The sequence below is a fragment of the Coregonus clupeaformis genome, chromosome 25 (genome assembly GCF_020615455.1).
Source record: "Coregonus clupeaformis isolate EN_2021a chromosome 25, ASM2061545v1, whole genome shotgun sequence".
Classification (NCBI taxonomy): Eukaryota; Metazoa; Chordata; class Actinopteri; order Salmoniformes; family Salmonidae; genus Coregonus; species Coregonus clupeaformis.
Window position 1 is genome coordinate 6,130,314 of NC_059216.1, and position 22,131 is coordinate 6,152,444.

General features: G+C 42.9%; 1 protein-coding gene across 2 annotated transcripts in view; it reads right to left on the bottom strand.

Moving 5' to 3' along the window:
• Positions 1-576: 576 nt before the first annotated feature.
• Positions 577-22,131, bottom strand: part of LOC121539339 (fibroblast growth factor receptor-like 1) — a 59,071-nt gene continuing 37,516 nt past the window's right edge. For both annotated transcript variants that reach the window (XM_041847757.2, XM_041847756.2), the window contains 4 exons: positions 7,964-8,050; positions 5,833-6,117; positions 4,707-5,060; positions 577-2,326 (listed from right to left, as the gene is read on the bottom strand). In XM_041847757.2, coding sequence (XP_041703691.1) covers positions 1,926-2,326; positions 4,707-5,060; positions 5,833-6,117; positions 7,964-8,050 — 1,127 coding nt within the window. In that variant the 3' untranslated portion in view covers positions 577-1,925. The remainder of the gene's footprint in view (positions 2,327-4,706; positions 5,061-5,832; positions 6,118-7,963; positions 8,051-22,131) is intronic.

Below are 22,131 nucleotides of genomic sequence, written 5' to 3' on the forward strand. Positions count from 1 at the left end.
GCTACCCTGATACAATGCTCCCCTTCTTCCCCGAGCAATCACAGGGTCCTGTCACATCACTCCCGGAGCAGGACAATGCACTTCCTAAATGGTGAAAGGAAATCCTACCTAGATTGGAGTTGAATGAGGTGGTAGTGTGGGGCAGAGGGGAGGAGAAGGGCTAGATTCACTCTTAAATGGGAGCGATGCTAGTCAGTTGGTGTAGTCTTGCAGGGGCCATCACTCTCCTGTGAGAGCACTTTCTATCTCTGCCTGTATCTATTGTCATTTATTCCTGCACCACTGGCCCTTTGCTGGCTGCCCTCTGAATCACCCTGTGTAGACGACTAGGCTCTTCTAGCCATGTCAGGGGAGGAAAGCTGACCTGCCTTTTGTAGGGGGCTCCTGGTGGTCCTTATCTAGCAGGGCAGGTAACTGTCACTGAACTCAATCCCTCATTCCCAGTGGCAGCCGGTGGGCTGACCGCAGGCTTTTACAAACATCCTCAATATTCTAATTTTCAGACTTGAATCTCAATCAAGCCTTAATTGTTTTCGGACAAGTTCCTGTAAAGAATTGAGGCCATGAACCAAAGTGTACATTTGCTTGTCCTTTAATCAAACCGTTGCCAAATCAATCTTGAAATTACCTTTCTCACTTTTAATGGGGTACATCATAGAAGATTGTCAAACAACCAATTGTGTATAAGTACTTGCATAAACGAAATATGATTATCCTGGTTGGCAATGTCCTTCATATATGATACATTACATTGCAACTACAGAACCTTATTGAACTTACATAATTTTAATCAAAATACATGTAAAATGCCTGACTTTGAAAAATAAACATTTCCTTAAAATAAATTAAACACGTCTCCTTTCAAATGTATATAAAATGACTACATCTATATAAATTGGGGTTGGATTAGACTGCAGTGTAAGTAAGTACTCATTATGGTCTATGTATTCACTGCAACACTGGATATTTGCAAGGATTCTATAAAACACACACATGAAAGGCTAGTGGTGGTAACCTAAGTAACATTTGGATTCTGGCAATATGTAGCGAGTCCAGCTATAGTCAACATTGGAACAATATTCTATTCTTTGCCGTCTTCGATATGGACATGAAAAATGCTACCAATGTATTTTCATAAGGCCTTTGTGGATGAATTTATGATTGAAAAGAAACAGGATTATTGATGGACACATCGATAGTGGTCAGGGTTAAATGGATGTGCATTTGAACAATAATGAAACATTTACAAAAATCAAAGGAGCTACCTGAGTATGAGCGTAATACCAGCCCTTTTGTATTGTATTCCATTCCGCCTTCAACATCACCTAGCAGAGCTTAAGTACTGTATCTTGTACCCTACAACATGATTAGAGGTAAAGGTCAAAACTGACCCTAATCCCTGTTGGTTAGTTGATATGGGTTAACAGCACAAGTTAATGATGGATTATTTATTTATTTACTGATGGATATGCACTCTTAGTAAGTCTGAATAGCTGCCTTTAACACATTGCAGAATCTCTTGGCGATTGAAGTAAGTGCACATCAGGGTTCGGTGGTTTTTAGTGGTGTTGATATGAAAAGTAGCACCAAGGACCAGGCAGGTTTGCAGGTACTGTAAAAACCATACATATTTTCATTGGAAGATGTGGTTATTTTAGTTGAGAAATCACTAGGGCAGCCATTTATGCACAAATCTCTAAAACTGCTCATTCACGATCACCTTCATTTCAATGTTGTACAGTACTGAATGATCATTATAAAGCCCCAGTATTGTCCAGTTAGATCAAGATCCAGCACAGGCAAGGTGACAGTTAAAAGAGCAGCCCCAGATGTGTGTAACCAGAGAGCTGTTCTCTGAGGTTCAGTCCACAGCTCAACCCTTGCTGTACGATGCAATCCTTCAGAGGTGAAAGAGGGGGACATATCTAACACTGAAAGTGAATGTGCTGGTGCACCTTCCCGTCCACGTGGGTGTGTGTGTGGATGTCAGTGTAGATTTTTGGGGGGAGGGCAGAGCCCCCTTGAGTGAGAAGAAGCTGCTGCTGAGCCAGATACTCCTCATAGTTTATGGAGCCCAGGCAGTCCTTCTCTGAGGTGGAGGGGGCCACACAGCTCCTGTCCCTCTCCCGGTAGGGCAGTCGGTGGGAGGCCTGCAGGACCTGGGCAGCCGCAGTGCTGGTAGGGGAACAGTGCTTCTTACTCTGGCAGAACCACAGCAGCACTGTACCGAAGATGAACACCATGCCAGCAGGGATGCCGATGATGACAGGCCAGGGGAGGGTGCTGGAGGCTGGGGTGAACATTGGGGTGATGGGTGGCTTGGTGTCTGCAGGAGGAGAGGGTCCGAAAAAAAGAAGTATCAGTCAACATGGAGTCAATCATTCTAAACAATAAAATTTAACAAAGAAGTAGCTACACATGCTGAGAGAGTCTTGGTTGAGAAATTAATAGTGCTGAGCGATTAACCAATATATATACAGTGGGAGAAAAAAGTATTTAGTCAGCCACCAATTGTGCAAGTTCTCCCACTTAAAAAGATGAGAGAGGCCTGTAATTTTCATCATAGGTACACGTCAACTATGACAGACAAATTGAGAGAAAAAAATTCCCGAAAATCACATTGTAGGATTTTTATTGAATTTATTTGCTAATTATGGTGGAAAATAAGTATTTGGTCACCTACAAACAAGCAAGATTTCTGGCTCTCACAGACCTGTAACTTCTTCTTTAAGAGGCTCCTCTGTCCTCCACTTGTTATCAGTATAAAAGACACCTGTCCACAACCTCAAACAGTCACACTCCAAACTCCACTATGGCCAAGACCAAAGAGCTGTCAAAGGACACCAGAAACAAAATTGTAGACCTGCACCAGGCTGGGAAGACTGAATCTGCAATAGGTAAGCAGCTTGGTTTGAAGAAATCAACTGTGGGAGCAATTATTAGGAAATGGAAGACATACAAGACCACTGATAATTTCCCTCGATCTGGCGCTCCACGCAAGATCTCACCCTGTGGGGTCAAAATTATCACAAGAACGGTGAGCAAAAATCCCAGAACCACACGGGGGGACCTAGTGAATGACCTGCAGAGAGCTGGGACCAAAGTAACAAAGCCTACCACCAGTAACACACTACGCCGCCAGGGACTCAAATCCTGCAGTGCAAGACGTGTCCCCCTGCTTAAGCCAGTACATGTCCAGGCCAGTCTGAAGTTTGCTAGAGTGCATTTGGATGATCCAGAAGAGGATTGGGAGAATGTCATATGGTCAGATGAAACCAAAATATAAATTTTTGGTAAAAACTCAACTCATCGTGTTTGGAGGACAAAGAATGCTGAGTTGCATCCAAAGAACACCATACCTACTGTGAAGCATGGGGGTGGAAACATCATGCTTTGGGGCTGTTTTTCTGCAAAGGGACCAGGACGACTGATCCGTGTAAAGGAAAGAATGAATGGGGCCATGTATCGTGAGATTTTGAGTGAAAACCTCCTTCCATCAGCAAGGGCATTGAAGATGAAACGTGGCTGGGTCTTTCAGCATGGCAACGAAGGAGTGGCTTCGTAAGAAGCATTTCAAGGTCCTGGAGTGGCCTTGCCAGTCTCCAGATCTCAACCTCATAGAAAATCTTTGGAGGGAGTTGAAAGTCTGTGTTGCCCAGCGACAGCCCCAAAACATCACTGCTCTAGAGGAGATCTGCATGGAGGAATGGGCCAAAATACCAGCAACAGTGTGTGAAAACCTTGTGAAGACTTACAGAAAACGTTTGACCTGTGTCATTGCCAACAAAGGGTATATAACAAAGTATTGAGAAACTTTTGTTATTGACCAAATACTTATTTTCCACCATAATTTGCAAATAAATTCATTAAAAATCCTACAATGTGATTTTCTGGATATTTTTTTCTCATTTTGTCTGTCATAATTGACGTGTACCTATGATGAAAATTACAGGCCTCTCTCATCTTTTTAAGTGGGAAAACTTGCACAATTGGTGGCTGACTAAATATTTTTTTCCCCCACTGTATATATTTTGGGTTTCTAAACAACTCATTGACCCATGTCGGTTCAATTATTTGAATTCCATTTCGTTGTTTTTTTCTGTGAGCTCAATGCTCAGTTTCTGTAGAGATAAATCAGATAAGTAATGGGCAGTTACTACCATCATGAGACTTTTATTAATTGTTTTATTCTGTGTTGTTACAGCATTCAACCCACATAATGCATTGTGCAATGAATGTACAAAAAAACAAGCGAAACTGAAGTCAAAAAACGAGATTAGCTTTTTAATAATCGAACCGAAACTGAACAGACCTCAAAAAGCACTTTTCGCTCAGCACTAGAAATCACTGCAGTGGGTCAATACTACATTGTTCGCCAATACAAAGCTCACAAGAACCAGCGTAAGAAGAAAACTGGAAACAGAGGAGTTTTGTGTGTACATGATGGGGAAGATTTTGAAAGTTGGATTTTTGGGAGGCCAGGTAATCCATCATTAACTTGTGCTGGTATGATGTACTACATTATTTAATTTTTTTGTCATTTAGCAGACGCTCTTATCCAGAGCGACTTACAGTTAGTGAGTGCATACATTTTCATACTGGCCCCCCGTGGGAAACGAACCCACAACCCTGGTGTTGCAAGCACCATGCTCTACCAACTGAGCTACACGGGGCCTAGAGGGCAGGCAGCCTGCCACTGGTATTACCTGGCAGCACGGTGAGGAAGGCACTGCGGAAGCTGTAGCCCATGGTGTTGGCGCCCAGACAGATGTACATGCCAGCGTCCTCCTCCTTGGCGCGGGTGATGAGCAGCTTGTTGAGGTAGGAGCCATCAGGGCGTGACCACACCTCTCCCGTGGGCAGCACCACAAAGTGATGGTCGCCCACCTCAATGGTGGAGTTGTACCGACTCTCCTCGTTGGACTCGACACGCTTGAGCCACTGGATGACGGGTTTGACATCGCTCCTCACTTTGCACTGGAATGAGGTAGTCCCACCGTAGTCCACTGTGGTGTTAACCGGGTGAGTGCCTGTCAGGATGGGCTTGGAGTTGGTCCGCTCTGCAGAGAAACATAATCGACAAACTGTCACAACCATCCCACATTTCAACATGGCTGACTCTTTGCATGAACCAGCGTAGATGTCCATACAATTATTAGCCTCAGGCGTAGAAAGAGAGGGAGAGAGAGAAATACCACATGTAACACAAGATGTATGTGTGATTAGTTTCCTCTCTCTCTGCTCCTGGTTGTACAACACACACACATCTGGGAGGAGGGGGGGGGGGCAGACAGCTGGACCCTAATCAACTCCAGATTGGAGGGGCTTGGGGTTTAGCAGCCACCTCCTCCTCGCCCCACACTCCAGAACAGAACCCTCGTTCTCAGATCTACCTTCTCAATATGCTTCTCATTTACATGATTATACGAGCACATTCATCCATGGAGCAGGGATACGAGTAACATTCATCCATGGAGCAGGGATGTGAGTTAAGACTTACTGATCAAACGCAGCAGTCTGACGAAGTTAGATCAGAGAGTAAGGATCTCCAAAAGGTTGTGGTTCCACCTCAAATCCAGACCCAACGTTACTACGATTACGTGGCAATTATATCAATGTTGACCAGATTGATTTCCATCCCTGATAGCCAAAAATGATCAATATCACAACATCCATAGAACTCAGTCTGCAGGACTGTGATATATACTACAGTATTATCTGGTTCCTTCCCCTGAGGAGTCCACCACATACATTAGTTATGAGATCTTTCCAGGTGGACTGGCTCGTTAAGTGAATTTATGACTCTGACCTTCGTGACTGTATGATACTTACGTATGACCTCCACTTTGTAGGTGGCGTTGATCTCTCCGGCTCGGTTGGAGACCCTGCAGGTGTACCTGCCGCTGTTCTCCGGGGTCAGATTCCTCAGACTCAGGGTCCACTTCTTCTGGCGCCCCTCGCCCACCTCACGCTCTGTCAGTGGCCTGTCGTCCTTCAGCCACACGATGTCCGGCCGAGGGTTACCGCTGGCCATACACTTCAGCTGCACAGAACTCCCGACGGGCCGGGCGATCACCCGCTTCCTCATTTTAGCAGGCTGGGTGAAACGGGGACGAACTTTGGGAAAAGGAGGGAGGAGAGTTTTGGGTTTACTACCTTGCAGAGATGGATACGAAAATCATGAAATAAGACTCAATCTAATGCTATTACAGTTGAAGTTGGAAGTTTACATACACTTAGGTTGGAGTCATTAAAACTTGTTTTTCAACCACTCAACAAATGTCTTGTTAACAAACTATAGTTTTGGCAAGTCGGTTAGGACATCTACTTTGTGCATGACACAAGTAATTTTTCCAATAATTGTTTACAGACAGATTATTTCACTTATAATTCACTGTATCACAATTCCAGTGGGTCAGAAGTTTACATACACTAAGTTGACTGTGCCTTTAAACAGCTTGGAAAATTCCAGAAAATGATGTCATGGCTTTAGAAGCTTCTGATAGGCTAATTGACATAATTTGAGTCAATTGGAGGTGTACCTGTGGATGTATTTCAAGGCCTACCTTCAAACTCAGTGCCTCTTTGCTTGACATCATGGGAAAATCTAAAGAAATCAGCCAAGACCTCAGAAAAAAATTTGTAGACCTCCACAAGTCTGGTTCATCCTTGGGAGCAATTTCCAAACGCCTGAAGGTACCACGTTCATCTGTACAAACAATAGTGCGCAAGTATAAACACCATGGGACCACGTAGCCGTCATACCGCTCAGGAAGGAGATGAAGGTACTTTGGTGCGAAAAGTGCAAATCAATCCCAGAACAACAGCAAAGGACCTTGTGAAGATGCTGGAGGAAACAGGTTCAAAAGTATCTATATCCACAGTAAAACGAGTCCTATATCAACATAACCTGAAAGGCCGCTCAGCAAGGAAGAAGCCACTGCTCCAAAACCGCCATAAAAAAGCCAGACTACGGTTTGCAACTGCACATGGGGACAAAGATCGTAATTTTTGGAGAAATGTCCTCTGGTCTGATGAAACAAAAATAGAACTGTTTGGCCATAATGACCATTGTTATGTTTAGAGGAAAAAGGGGGTCTTGCAAGCCGAAGAACACCAACGGGGGTGGCAGCATCATGCTGTGGGGGTGCTTTGCTGCAGGAGGGACTGGTGCACTTCACAAAATAGATGGCATCATGAGGAAGGAAAATGATGTGGATATATTGAAGCAACATCTCAAGACATCAGTCAGGAAGTTAAAGCTTGGTCGCAAATGGGTCTTCCAAATGGACAATGACCCCAAGCATACTTCCAAAGTTGTGGCAAAATGGCTTAAGGACAACAAAGTCAAGATATTGGAGTGGCCATCACAAAGCCCTGACCTCAATCCTATAGAAAATGTGTGGGCAGAACTGAAAAAGCGTGTGCGAGCAAGGAGGCCTACAAACCTGAATCAGTTACACCAGCTCTGTCAGGAGGAATGGGCCAAAATTCACCCAAATTATTGTGGGAAGCTTGTGGAAGGCTACCCGAAACGTTTGACCCAAGTTAAACCATTTAAAGGCAATGCTACCAAATACTAATTGAGTGTATGTAAACTTCTGACCCACTGGGAATGTGATGAAAGAAATAAAAACTGAAATAAATCATTCTCTCTACTATTATTCTGACTTTTCACATTCTTAAAATAAAGTGGTGATCCTAACTGACCTAAGACAGGGAATTTTTACTAGGATTAAATGTCAGGAATTGTGAAAAACTGAGTTTAAATGTAATAATATAATAATAATAATAATAATATGCCATTTAGCAGACGCTTTTATCCAAAGCGACTTACAGTCATGTGTGCATACATTTTTACGTATGGGTGGTCCCGTATGGGTGGTCCCGGGGACTAAGGTGTATGTAAACTTCTGACTTCAACTGTAACTGTAGTAATGTTACTTTCTTTTAATGATCCTACCGAGGTTTCCTGATAGGCCGTCAGGGCCATACTCTGAGTCCACCCCACCAGGGACCCCTGGCCCAGTCTTATCAGCGCCAGAGTAATCTGTAAGGGAAAGGGGACAGAACATATCACTGTGAGATAAATTAATGTTTTATGATTGCGGGCAAAAGATGCAGACTTTTCAACATAGAATTTAACATGGTATAAACGTTATGTTCAATAGGCACACAGAAAAGGCCTTAGAGGTATTAACAGAGGGTGATGACAGAGATTATGAGGTAAGCCTATTAGGGTTCACTAGTGGTAAAGGCTTCTGTGGCCGTTTGGGCTAATTAACTTTCAGTTCTGATCTCAGATGGGTGTTTTTCTTGATTATTTCAAAGCTTGTAAACAGTTTATATAATCGATTCACATTCAAAAACAGCATCTGAACACTATCAATTAAGTTGTTATTATGGAGTAGGCACTGGTTGTTAGTGAGAGTCTCTGTTTTACTGCTCCTGTAACTCAGGATACAAGCATGAGGCAGAGTGTTCAACAAACAGTGAAGAAAAAAAATTATGTTGAATTCAATGCTATTTGTTTCACACTTTTTACAATGTCAGTGACACGGCCCACTTGACAAAGACAAAGCGCCCCCAGCCAAACAGGCACACTAAAACACTCTTGGGTCCATCTGAGTAAATTTAGCATTTATAGATAGCATACACTGAGGGGGTGTATGCTAAGGTCACACGCTGTAACATTTGGGAGTAATATGATCAGTTTTCATAAGCGCAGCTCCGGGAGACAGCTGTTGAGTTGTCGTCATTGACTGACTGACTTCATGTGGTGGAGCTAAGACACGGCTTAGTGAAAGTATAATCAGTGAAACATAATAGATTGTTTGTAATGCATATCTACTTTGTGAGGTAGACATTGATGAATTTATGGAGCATATTAAAGTTCCATGCCAATTACTACCATTTGGAATACCAAACATTATGACCGATTATAGAAGATCAACCAAAGCAGAGCAAGGTGTCGGATAGATTACACATGATACTACTGCACTTCATGGTATTAGTCATTCACATATGTTCAAATCTTTTCAAATATACCAGTGCTGAGTTAATCCGTTTTTTCGTAGCCTACAGTGGGGAAAAAAAGTATTTAGTCAGCCACCAATTGTGCAAGTTCTCCCACTTAAAAAGATGAGAGAGGCCTGTAATTTTCATCATAGGTACACGTCAACTATGACAGACAAAATGAGAAAAAAAAATCCAGAAAATCACATTGTAGGATTTTTAATGAATTTATTTGCAAATTATGGTGGAAAATAAGTATTTGGTCAATAACAAAAGTTTCTCAATACTTTGTTATATACCCTTTGTTGGCAATGACATAGGTCAAACGTTTTCTGTAAGTCTTCACACACTGTTGCTGGTATTTTGGCCCATTCCTCCATGCAGATCTCTTCTAGAGCAGTGATGTTTTGGGGCTGTCGCTGGGCAACACAGACTTTCAACTCCCTCCAAAGATTTTCTATGGGGTTGAGATCTGGAGACTGGCTAGGCCACTCCAGGACCTTGAAATGCTTCTTACGAAGCCACTCCTTCATTGCCCGGGCGGTGTGTTTGGGATCATTGTCATGCTGAAAGACTCAGCCACGTTTCATCTTCAATGCCCTTGCTGATGGAAGGAAGTTTTCACTCAAAATCTCATGATACATGTCCCCATTCATTCTTTCCTTTACACGGATCAGTCGTCCTTGTCCCTTTGCAGAAAAACAGCCCCAAAGCATGATGTTTCCACCCCCATGCTTCACAGTAGGTATGGTGTTCTTTGGATGCAACTCAGCATTCTTTGTCCTCCAAACACGACGAGTTGAGTTTTTACCAAAAAGTTCTATTTTGGTTTCATCTGACCATATGACATTCTCCCAATCCTCTTCTGGATCATCCAAATGCACTCTAGCAAACTTCAGACGGGCCTGGACATGTACTGGCTTAAGCAGGGGGACACATCTTTCACTGCAGGATTTGAGTCCCTGGCGGCGTAGTGTGTTACTGATGGTAGACTTTGTTACTTTGGTCCCAGCTCTCTGCAGGTCATTCACTAGGTCCCCCTGTGTGGTTCTGGGATTTTTGCTCACCATTCTTGTGATCATTTTGATCCCACAGGGTGAGATCTTGCGTGGAGCCCCAGATCGAGGGAGATTATCAGTGGTCTTGTATGTCTTCCATTTCCTAATAATTGCTCCCACAGTTGATTTCTTCAAACCAAGCTGCTTACCTATTGCAGATTCAGTCTTCCCAGCCTGGTGCAGGTCTACAATTTTGTTTCTGGTGTCCTTTGACAGCTCTTTGGTCTTGGCCATAGTGGAGTTTGGAGTGTGACTGTTTGAGGTTGTGGACAGGTGTCTTTTATACTGATAACAAGTTCAAACAGGTGCCATTAATACAGGTAACGAGTGGAGGACAGAGGAGCCTCTTAAAGAAGAAGTTACAGGTCTGTGAGAGCCAGAAATCTTGCTTGTTTGTAGGTGACCAAATACTTATTTTCCACTATAATTTGCAAATAAATTCATAAAAAATCCTACAATGTGATTTTCAGGATTTTCTTTTCTCAATTTGTCTGTCATAGTTGACGTGTACCTATGATGAAAATTACAGGCCTCTCTCATCTTTATAAGTGGGAGAACTTGCACAATTGGTGGCTGACTAAATACTTTTTTTCCCCACTGTACTTTCTGAGGCTTCAGACTAATGTTTCCGCTATACAATTCTAATACTGACGTCAAAACACATTTCATATGTATAGTGAATGCGTTATATAGTACTTAGAAAATATGTTTCATATGGCACATTTCATACATATGAAGGTGCACAGTACATATATGAGCAAAGCCATACACCTTGTACCAAACTTGAGCCCAGTGTAGCCGCCAGTAGAATTTCTCCAAATGCAGTTTGGAACACTTCATTCCCACTCCGCGTTTGAATAGGGCAGGTAGAAAGACCAGATGTGGCTTCTAACCCCCCCACTCCAGCCGCCCTCCGACACTCCCCAAACCTCTGTAGAGTTCTTTGGGCACAAACCCTCCATTGTCTCTCCCCTCCAGCACCAGCCCTAGCCCTAGCCATGATGTCATGGCTATTTGAAGGGCTTTAACTGGCCAACTATAATAACCCATTCCTTTTAAAAAACAGCCTCCATTGGAAGAAATATTTCTCTGTTGCTCACTTGGGCTCTCCACATTCCTCCCGGTTCCTGAACCTCCAAATCCACACAGAACACAGCTCCACTCTGCCGGATTTTCTTTTCACATTTTCTTTGTTCCTGAATCTACTTCCTCTCTATTTTTTGGAGGTCCTTAGAAACAATGGCACCCTTTATTAGTCTGGGCCTATACTACTATCCCAGGCTGCTATTGTCTTTACACAATGTTGGCTCAGACTGGGGGGAGGCAGGATATCTCAGTGCTACCACATAATTGTTATTGTTGGAATACTGAAAAATACAATTATCAGTAAAAGGAGAGGACTTGAAAGCCTCCCTGTCAGTCCTTTTTGTGTTTCCTCTCCCTTCTTGAGAGGGGCCTCATCCTCCCTTATCAAAGAGCAACTAAGAGCAGCAATCCACTCAGCTTTTGCAGGGCACAACATTTAAGGGATAAAACATTTGTATTCCAATTATATCCTCAGAATGGAAAATAAATTCTAAATAAACACAGTACAATTGTACATTTAGAGATGGGAGGGAAAGGCAAATACCCACGCACCCAGACACATTCAGTTACAGAGATACTGTTGGGAAGGCAGGCAAAGTAAACGGCTAACAACAACCGAAGTGAATTGAATCCATTCAAACTGTCTCTGTAGTCTACTGTATCACTGAATCTGGTGCCCTCCCCTTTTTGTCTCCTCTTCATTCACAAATCCAGCCACAGGAAATAGATCACTCTCACTCCCCTGGCCTTGAGCTTCAACTGAATCAAAGGAAAAGGCCCCGACATTCTGTGGGCCACAATGAGTTCCAGATGTTGTTGGGAACATTCTCATGTCCAGAAAAAGTCATGAGTAAGTGGCCTTACATCATCACACTCTGGAAACCTCCAAACAACCACCATGTTATCAGCCACACATAATGCAGTGTATCTGAACAGACAACAAGTCTGTACTATCACTACTACTACAGCACTACTACTATCGCTACCACTGTACTACAGAGATTTAAAGTGTCCATGTAAAAATGAAGGCTACCATGATCCCCTCTTTGTTTACATGGTTTGTACAAACACTGTGTTAGAATATAAACTTTACACTATGCAACTTGTAAAAGGTGGATCAGTATAGATGGTGTATCTATCTGGCTGTCTGTCAGTGTGGCAGTCATGTCCAAGTCTAGCAGCAGGAGGGGTGGTGGGGGTGTATGGGAGGGATGAGGGGGGTCAGTTGTCAGGAGACCACCCCAAACAGGGCCCAAACAGCCAGCTGGGGGGATTGAGGAGGCGCCATGTTGCACTGGTTGACCAGATTCTTTGGATACCCAGCTAATAATTCTACGGAGAGAGAACATTTTTGTAATGTTAACCTAATGTTCCCTTAATGTTTGAGTGTCCAGTTTTCCGTTAGTTAGGGGAACTTTCTCTCTATTTTAGCAAAAAACTTATTTTAGCAAAAATGAATGTTCTAAATGCGTTTTATGGGACGTTGCAAGAACATTCATATGCCCAGTTCTGAGGATTAGGAGAATATTCCATCAACACTCCGCCAAACATACACAGAACATGTTTGCAATATTCTCAGAATATCGGTGGTGTAAAGTACTTAAATAAAAATACTAGAAAGTACTACTTAAGTAGTTTTTTTGGGTATCTGTAATTTACTTCCTTATTTATATTTTTAGCAACTTTTACTTTACTACATTCTTAAAGAAAATGCTGTACTTTTTACTCCATACATTTTCCCTGACACCCAAAAGTACTCGTTACATTGGGAACGGTTAACAGGACAGGAAAATTGTCTAATTCACACAATTATCAAGAGAACATCCCTGGTCATCCCTACTGCCTCTTATCTGGCGGACTCACTAAACACATGCTTTGTTTGTAAATTATGTCTGAGTGCAGGAGCGTGCCCCTGGCTATCTGTAAATTGTAAAAAACAAGAAAATGGTGCCGTCTGGTTTGCTTAATATAAGGAATTTTAAATGATTTATACTTTTACTTTTGATACTTAAGTATATTTTAGCAGTTCCATTTACTTTTGATACTTAAGTATATATATATATATTTTTAAATACTTTGACTTCTACTCAAGCAGGATTTTACTGGGTGACTTTCACTTTTACTTGAGTCATTTTCTATTAAGGTATCTTTACTTTTACTCAAGTATGACAATTGGGTACTTTTTCCACCACTGCAGAATGTACATTTTGAATGTTCTAGACACGCTTCATGGGACGTTGCAAGAACATTCATGTGTCCAGTTTTCTGAGCATTAGGAGAATATTCCATCAATGTCCCACCAAACATACACAGGACATGGGGTGCCATGTTCTCACAATATTAGATATTAATGTTCTAGACATGTTTCAGGAGAACGTTGCAAGAACATTCCTGTGTCTAGTTCTGAGCGTTAGGAGAATATTCCATCAATGTCCCACATTTACATTACATTTTACACATACACAGAACATGGTTGCCATGTTCTCAGAATGTAAGATATTAATGTTGTAGACACGTTTCATGGGAACGTTGTAAACACATTTCTGTGAATCAGTTGTCAGTGTAGCTCCTCCAGTGACAGGCATGAGGCAAGAGATCTTGATTTGAATACAGGGCTTTAATGCTGGTTAACCCGTGAGAACTGGTTTAAAGAAAGAAAAAATACATTAACAAAATAATGCCATATGCATGTCTCACACATCTGGCGTTATAATCAAGCTCATACAGCTAGCCACTTTATGTATATTTTACACCAAAACTGACGCACGTAAACACAAACACCCTCATAGCAAAATAAGTAGTCAACAAACCTCATTGCTGCTTATCACACAGAGGTACTAAACATCCTTTTAAATGTCCTTTATCTTCTTCTGTATACTTTCTTTGTAAGTATGCACTTAAACACGATAACAGTAGAAAAATAATTCGCTTTTGGCGGTAAAGTTTCCTCGGTGCGTCGCTAAAGGCGCTCGGGTGACAACACTCGGGCGGAACCAATAATTAGTTCCGTCTTGCTGTAAACGTACAATTCAGAAGAAATTAAATAATAAAAAGTGCAAATACATGAAATAAACTGGCGACAGAGGCAGTTACACTCCCACCAAATCACAAGTGATTTCTTAAAACTTGGAGACAACCTACTGCATGAATAAATAAAATGAAACTCTGTCCTAATAAACAACTAATAAACTGTGTGTGAGTGTATGATAGAACCATCAGTCTGCTTCTAGCAATGTAACTGTTTTCTGAATGGGTCTCTCCAGGTAAACAGGTTTGGCTGTACGCTTTCCTCTTCCATCCAGGGAGGAGTCACTGATGAGTAACTTGAGTCTCCTCACTCTTTCATCACTTCCAGGATAGACCTCGATGACTCTTGCTAGCTTCCATTGGTTTCGTGGTGTGGCAGCATCTTGTAACAGAACAATGTCACCGACCTTTGCATTTCTGCGATCTTTGGTCCACTTCTGTCTGTGTTGGAGATTCAGGAGATACTCTTTTTTCCATCGTACCCAAAAGTTGTTGGTTAAGAGTTGAACTCTGCGCCATCTTTTGCGGAGGTAGAGATCCTCCTTGACAAACTTTCCAGGAGGAGGGAGAATGATTGTGGATTTCATGGTCAAGATGTGGTTTGGTGTCAAGGGCTCTGGACTGGTAGAATCGTTCAGATGATCAGTGGTTAGAGGTCTGCTATTCACAACCGCCATAACCTCATATAGAAATGTTCGTAGGGAAGAGGAGTCAAGTTGTCTGGACGACTGTTCTAGAATGGACGCCAGGACACTTCTGATAGTGCGGATTTGTCTTTCCCAGACTCCACCCATATGACTTGAGGCAGGGGTGTTCATGATGAGCTCGCAGCCCAAATCTTTGAGCTCTTCTTGATCCATCTCTTTCAGTGCTTCAATGAACTCACGCCTTGCTCCGACAAAGTTTGTCCCTTGATCACACCTTATCTGCCTTACTGATCCACGAATGGCGATGAATGAACGCAGAGCATTGATAAAGGCATCTGAGGTCAAGTCATCAAGTGCTTCAATGTGAACTCCTCTTGAACACATGCAGGTGAGCAACAGCCCATAACGCTTTAGCTCCTTTCTTCCTTCCTTAATGTGAAATGGTCCGAAGCAGTCCATTCCACAGTAAGTGAATGGAGCAGTTGTTTCCATCCGCTCTTCTGGAAGGTCTGCCATCCTTTGTTGCTCTGTGCATCTTCGGAACCTTCTGCAACTTGTGCACTTGTGAATATGGGATGAAACAAGCTTGCTGCAACCCAGGATCCATATGCCATTGGATCGGAGTTCATTTATAGTCATTCCTCGACCTTGATGGTACACTCTCTCATGATAGTGCTTGACGAGCAATGCAGAAACATGACTGTCTCTAGGAAGTACTGCTGGATGCCTCACGTGTGGATGTAGGGCAGCATTAGCTAAGCGGCCTCCTACTCTGATTACACCTTGATCATCCAGGAACGGACATAGTTTGTGCAACTGGTTGGCTTTGTCTTTGACCTTTGTCTCCTTATGATGTCTAAGGCGTTGAATTTCTTGAGAGAGAGTTGCTTCCTGGACCATCTTGATTATGGTCAGCTCCGCCTCTTTCCTTTCCTCCAAGTTCGAGGCCTCACAGGACTTTGGCTTGAGACCTTTGATTTCCTTAGCACGGCGCTTGAGTCTGGCAACAGCCTTCACCATTCTTGCCCAGTCTGAGAACTTGTGTAGACGATCTAAAATTGTTTTTGCTTCTTCTGCCTGAGTGTCATGAACCTGAGCTTTCTTGACCTCTGGGTCACTGCTCTCAATCTCTCCCACCATGACAACTCCAGTTGGTAGCTCTTTTTGCCAAAGAAGGTCTGGACCCGTGAACCAGTTAGAAGCTGTGAGTTGTTCTGCTGTGACACCCCTTGAGGCGTGGTCAGCTGGCTTGTCTTCTGAAGCTCTTTCTACAAAATCAGATTCCAACACCTTGATGACGTCTGTTGGAAGGACTACTTCTTTGATCTGTGTTCTACAGACATAGTGCACTTCGTTTGGGAGATTTGGAAGAACTGATGTCACTTGCTTCACAATGACTTGATGGCTTATTCCAAAGGCATCTCCAAAGTCAAGACATGGGTTGCCATAGCCGACTACACTCCAACCCAAGTCTGTTCTCTGAGCAAAGGGCTCATTTTCTTCTCCAGCAACCACTTGTCTTGGTACAAGAGCTTGAGGACAGTTGTAGCCAATTAGTAGGCCGATGTCACAGCTCTGCAGAGGAGCAATTTCATCTGCGATGTGCTCAAGATGAGACCATGCCTTGGCAGTCTCTGGTGTGGGAATATGATCTCTGTTTGCAGGGATGAATTCTCTTGAGTAAGTTACTGGCAGGTAGATTATCTTATTGGAGTAGAATCCTCTTATTTGTAGATCAGTCAGCCTTCTGCTAGGCACCACTGTATTTCTTGAAGACATTGTGGAGAGCTTTAACTGGACTGGTTCATTTTTAGTGTGAAGAACCTTTGCTGTCTCTTCAAGGATGAAGGTCGTGTCACTCTGTGTATCGAGAAGAGCGTACACAAGAACTTCATGATTTGGCTTACTTGTAGTGGACAACCACACAGGAATGACTGAGGATGTATGGGTGCCTTTAACATTCTGGATAACTCTGTTAGATGTTACCTCGCATGGTGGTTTTGTCACCCTCTCTTGTGAACGATCTGTCGTTCCTTCTCTTGACTTGTCACTCTCCCTTTCTCCACCAGTCCTTGTTGACATTCCTCTTTCTTTGCTGCGATTATCGTGTAGGCAGGTTGGATGTCCTTTCTCACAAGTATCACAGATCCTTCTATTTTCACACTCCTTTGAGCGATGGCCAGGCTTCAGACAGCCAAAGCACAACTTCATCCCTTGAACAAACTTGACTCGCTCAGAGATGGTTTTATTCATAAATTTCCAACACTTGTGTAGACTGTGACTTGACTTCTCACAAAAAAACACAGCTTGTGGAGGAAGCTTTTTCATCTGAGTTAGTTGCTAGTACCTTTGCTCCGAGAGCTCTGTTCTTTAAAACCTTGATCTGCTCACCTTCAGCAGGTTTCAGAGCATGGAGAGATGTTATTGGGTTATTTGCAATCTTAGCTTCACGTGTGAGAAACTTTACAAACTGCTGGAAGCTTGGGAATGTGTGACTTTCTTCCTCCACTTCTATGACCTTTCTGTTCCATCTCGAGGTCAGCCAGTCTGGAAGCTTTGCAAGTAACTTCTGGTTCTCATTGCAGTCATTAAGTACTTCGAGGCCTCTGATCTGAGTCATAGCAGCCTCACAGCTCCGAAGAAAATCAGCAAACTCTTGAAGTTCGATACTGCCTTTGGAGCTTATCTTGGGCCATGCCTCCAGCTTATCTCTGAATGCTTTGGCTATGAGGAATGGATTTCCATATCTTTCCTCGAGAATCCTCCATGCTGCGTGATAGGCTGACTCTGAACCAAGCAGGAAGTAGCTCTCAATAGCCTTTTTAGCAGGTCCACCCACATACTTTCGCAAGTAATATATCTTTTCTTCGGCTGGAATGTTTTTCCGATCAATGAGTGTCTGAAATGAAACCTTCCAGTCATTGAATCTGAGTGGGTCGCCATTGAATATTGTTGGTTCAGGTATAGGAAGACGACCTGCACTGATGGACTCTGCAAGTGCTCTAACAAGAGCTGCTGTGCTGTCATCCTGCTTTGAATGTGCCCGGTCTTGTGGTGAAGAATGGTGCTGCAACAGATTAATTTCATGTTTAACTTCTTCCTTTTCCTTCATACAGACACTTTGATGGAGTACACTGCTTATTTCTTTATCTGAGCACTCACTCTGATCATACACTCGCTGACGTGCCTTAGCAGCCTTTAACTTTTTAACTATCTCTAGTCGCTCCAGTTGTCTCCGCTTTGCATCTAGCACCTTTTGTCTCTCTGCAGCTTCAGCTTCAAGCCTTTCCAATTCCTCAATGCAACACTCTTGTTCTAGTAGTACTTCTAGAGTAGCTTCATTGGCAGCAACTTCAGCAGCGGCATCTTGTCTGCTAACAGAAGTCCAACTTGAATGTCTGGAGCTGCTTTGAGCGTGAGAGGACTTAGTGCATTGGGATTTGATACTTATCTTGTCTGAGGCTACAGACTTGAATATAGACGATGTCGCCCTGTTGCCTCGTTGTTCATCTCCTCCACCGCTATCTGCTGTCTCCAAACGATCTTTTGCAGTTTGGATGATCTTCCTGGTTACTGCATCACAGTTGTCAATTCTGCGACGTGTGTCATGGTCAGGGTTGTCTATGCGCCTTAACTCATCATAAGCAATGTTCAGATTCTCTGAGGCAGCACTTATTTTGCTTATGTGTTCATGTAGCAGGTTGTTTGAGCATTGTCCACTCAAAGCTTGCTTGGCGTCTTTAGCAATAGCCTTCCACTCCTCATAGCTCACAGTGAAACGGTGAGCAAATCTTCTTATTTGCTCATTGTACAGTTCTTGGCCCTTTTCTGTTAACTTTCGGTCTCTTTGGCTTCTTCGTGGTTCTTGTGAGGAAGTGTGGTCATTAGCTCTTGTGCCTTTAGTAGCCTGTGATTGCATGTCTATGCACTGCTGCTCTATACTTTCACCTACATTAACCTGCTTTCTCCCAGAGGTAAGACTAGGCTCTGACATTGTTACTTGGTGTACTTAAATTTGGGTTAAATCTAATTTGGCCTGTAGCTAAGTGATTCAGCTCCCATTAGCTATTCACATTTATACTATTTTTACCACTAATATAATTTTTAGAACATATTCACATCTACTTCACACAAATCAATATCACGTTGTTCTATGAAATGCAAAATTCAGTCTCTTGGTTGTAGCTTAGTTAACACTTAAACATATAGTTAACACTTAAACATACACACAACTATACCGTATGAATATGAAGGCAAAAATGTGTCAGTCTCTTGTGGGAAATAGTTTAAGCTTCTTTGCATCAGCTGGATTCATGGTAAGGCGCCTGGATTCTTCTGTGGATGTAGAGATGTCCCTTCTTGTCCATGGATCACGGCTCTTTGGTATTGTCTTCCTCGTCTACTCATGCAGAGCAGATGAGTTCTCACTGTAGCTCCTCCAGTGACAGGCATGAGGCAAGAGATCTTGATTTGAATACAGGGCTTTAATGCTGGTTAACCCGTGAGAACTGGTTTAAAGAAAGAAAAAAATACATTAACAAAATAATGCCATATGCATGTCTCACACATCTGGCGTTATAATCAAGCTCATACAGCTAGCCACTTTATGTATATTTTACACCAAAACTGACGCACGTAAACACAAACACCCTCATAGCAAAATAAGTAGTCAACAAACCTCATTGCTGCTTATCACACAGAGGTACTAAACATCCTTTTAAATGTCCTTTATCTTCTTCTGTATACTTTCTTTGTAAGTATGCACTTAAACACGATAACAGTAGAAAAATAATTCGCTTTTGGCGGTAAAGTTTCCTCGGTGCGTCGCTAAAGGCGCTCGGGTGACAACACTCGGGCGGAACCAATAATTAGTTCCGTCTTGCTGTAAACGTACAATTCAGAAGAAATTAAATAATAAAAAGTGCAAATACATGAAATAAACTGGCGACAGAGGCAGTTACAGTCAGGATGTCGCCTGATTGTCCCAAAGAAACGTTCTCCCCCCAAAACATTTTTTATTACACATCACGCCTTGTTACTGTTGCCAAGCCCATCAAGGCCCTGAGTTCACAGCTCTTTTTGTCTGTTGGCAAGGTTAGGAATACTCACACACGCAGTGCTTTTAACATAAGTGTTTTCAACTTACATATTTGACACACATGATTACATTGTGCATGTTCATTTGTACAGTAATTATTATTCAACATGTCCTCACCTGGGATTTGAACTCACAAACTCTTGGTTCATGGCATTCAGATCTTCCTGCTACGCCACAATGTCTGTTTCAGTTAATTAGACTATTCTCTCATCATTGATATAATTGACTTATTTCAACAGTTAAAGGGCTTTCTGTATAGTTTTCTAATGTTGGTGGGGCATATTAACCTGTTTTAATGATACTCCTGAATCACTATGATCAATACAAGTTTTTCTTGAGTGTACTTTTAACAGAGCTGAAATTTACTTCTAAGTGCATTCACCCTATTGTGTACACCTATCAAGTAGTTTAGGGGGTTTTATGATTTCTTCTGGATAGGGCCTAACTTTACTGTCCCAGGACAGTGGTTAGGGTGTTCGTCATTGGTTCTGTTGGCCTGGGTTCGAGACCCGCTAGGGAAGTAACCCTACGCTCACATTCTTAGCAATATACAGTGTGTTAATGTCATTATTTGGAAACAGTTACAACACACCTATCTGATCTAATTAAAATGTGTTTCTCATTGAAAGATGGGAATCGGTAGAATTCTAGATAGCTGAGCATCTCAAAGCGAACTCTCATCTTTTTGTTCTATTTCGCTTGAGGGACTATGCTAGTCACTCCATTGGATATCCTTCCGCCTGGCTGCAGGATTAGTTGAGATATTAATATCAGAGTAATTCCGTGCCACGGGTGTGATGCGCGTAGCATCACTTCCTCGGTTACGCAGGTGAGCGAAAAGTCGATGTTGAAGGCTCCGTATGTCCGTTTTTCGTTGAGTATGTAGACTATATTCCATTTTGGGCTAAGCTTGCTCCTCCTAGGAGTGCTCTGCAGTGTTTTCCCGTCTTTAACTTTTTTCTTACAGGTCGACACGCAGTAGGGTGAACGGGTTGGGCCAACCTGTTCACGGCGCGAGATTTGGTTGTCTTGTCTGTGTCTGTCCGCTGGTTAGCCTCCCGGCTAATTGCGTTACCTGTTGCTTGTTAGCTTCAGCTGGACGCTAGCTTCTTCTCTCAGGAGATTGAGGCTGGATACCGAGCCTACCCAGGCTAGGGGAGACTGGGTGTTATGTAGCTCTAGCTGAACACCGTTGCTCTCCAGAAGTAGGACGGGTGATCACCGAGTCGCACCTTAATGTCCAGGCTTCGCATCCTAGCTAGCATACTCTCCTACTGGCACGAGCTGCAGCTGTTTGCTCGCGCCTCACTAATCTCGCGAGAGTTGGCCAGTTTATTCTCAGGACCTCTCCTCACACAGTCTATTACTGTGTCAATTGAGTTTGGCTCCTCACATCCATACCTTTTGGGGATTGTGAGTGTAATTTCCCAAAATAAATTCTGATATCCATAGAATATATTATTACTTAATTCACATATTGCCCTGAGAACATAACTACTTTATACTTACACCTGGTATAGTATTACAAGGGGTGTTATACGGATTATCTGTTCTATAAGACATACACTACATATCCAAAAGTATGTGGAGACCTGCTCTTCGAACATCTCATTCCAAAATCATGGGCATTAATATGGAGTTGGTCCCCCTTTTGCTGCTATAACAGCCTCCACTCTTCTGGGAAGACTTTCCACTAGATGGTGGAACATTGCTGCGGGGACTTGCTTCCATTCAGCCACAAGAGCATTAGTGAGGTTGGGCACTGATGTTGAGCGATTAGGCCTGGCTCACAGTCTGCGTTCCAATTCCTCCCAAAGGTGTTCGATGGGGTTGAGGTCAGGGCTCTGCATGCCAGTCAAGTTCTTCCACACCGATCTCTATAAACCATTTCTGTATAGACCTCACTTTGTGCACAGGTGCATTCTGAAACAGAAAATGGCCTTCCCCAAACTGTTGCCACAAATTTGGAAGAATAGAATCGTCTAGAATGTCATTGTATGCTGTAGCGTTATTTCCCTTCACTGGAACTAAGGGGCCTGGCTCGAACCATGAAAAACAGCCCCAGACCATTATTCATTCTCCATTATACTTTACAGTTGCCACTATGCATTCGGGCAGGCAACGTTCTCCTGGCATCCGCCAAACCCAGATTTGCTTGTCCGAACTGTCAGATGGTGAAGCGTGATTCATTACTCCAGAA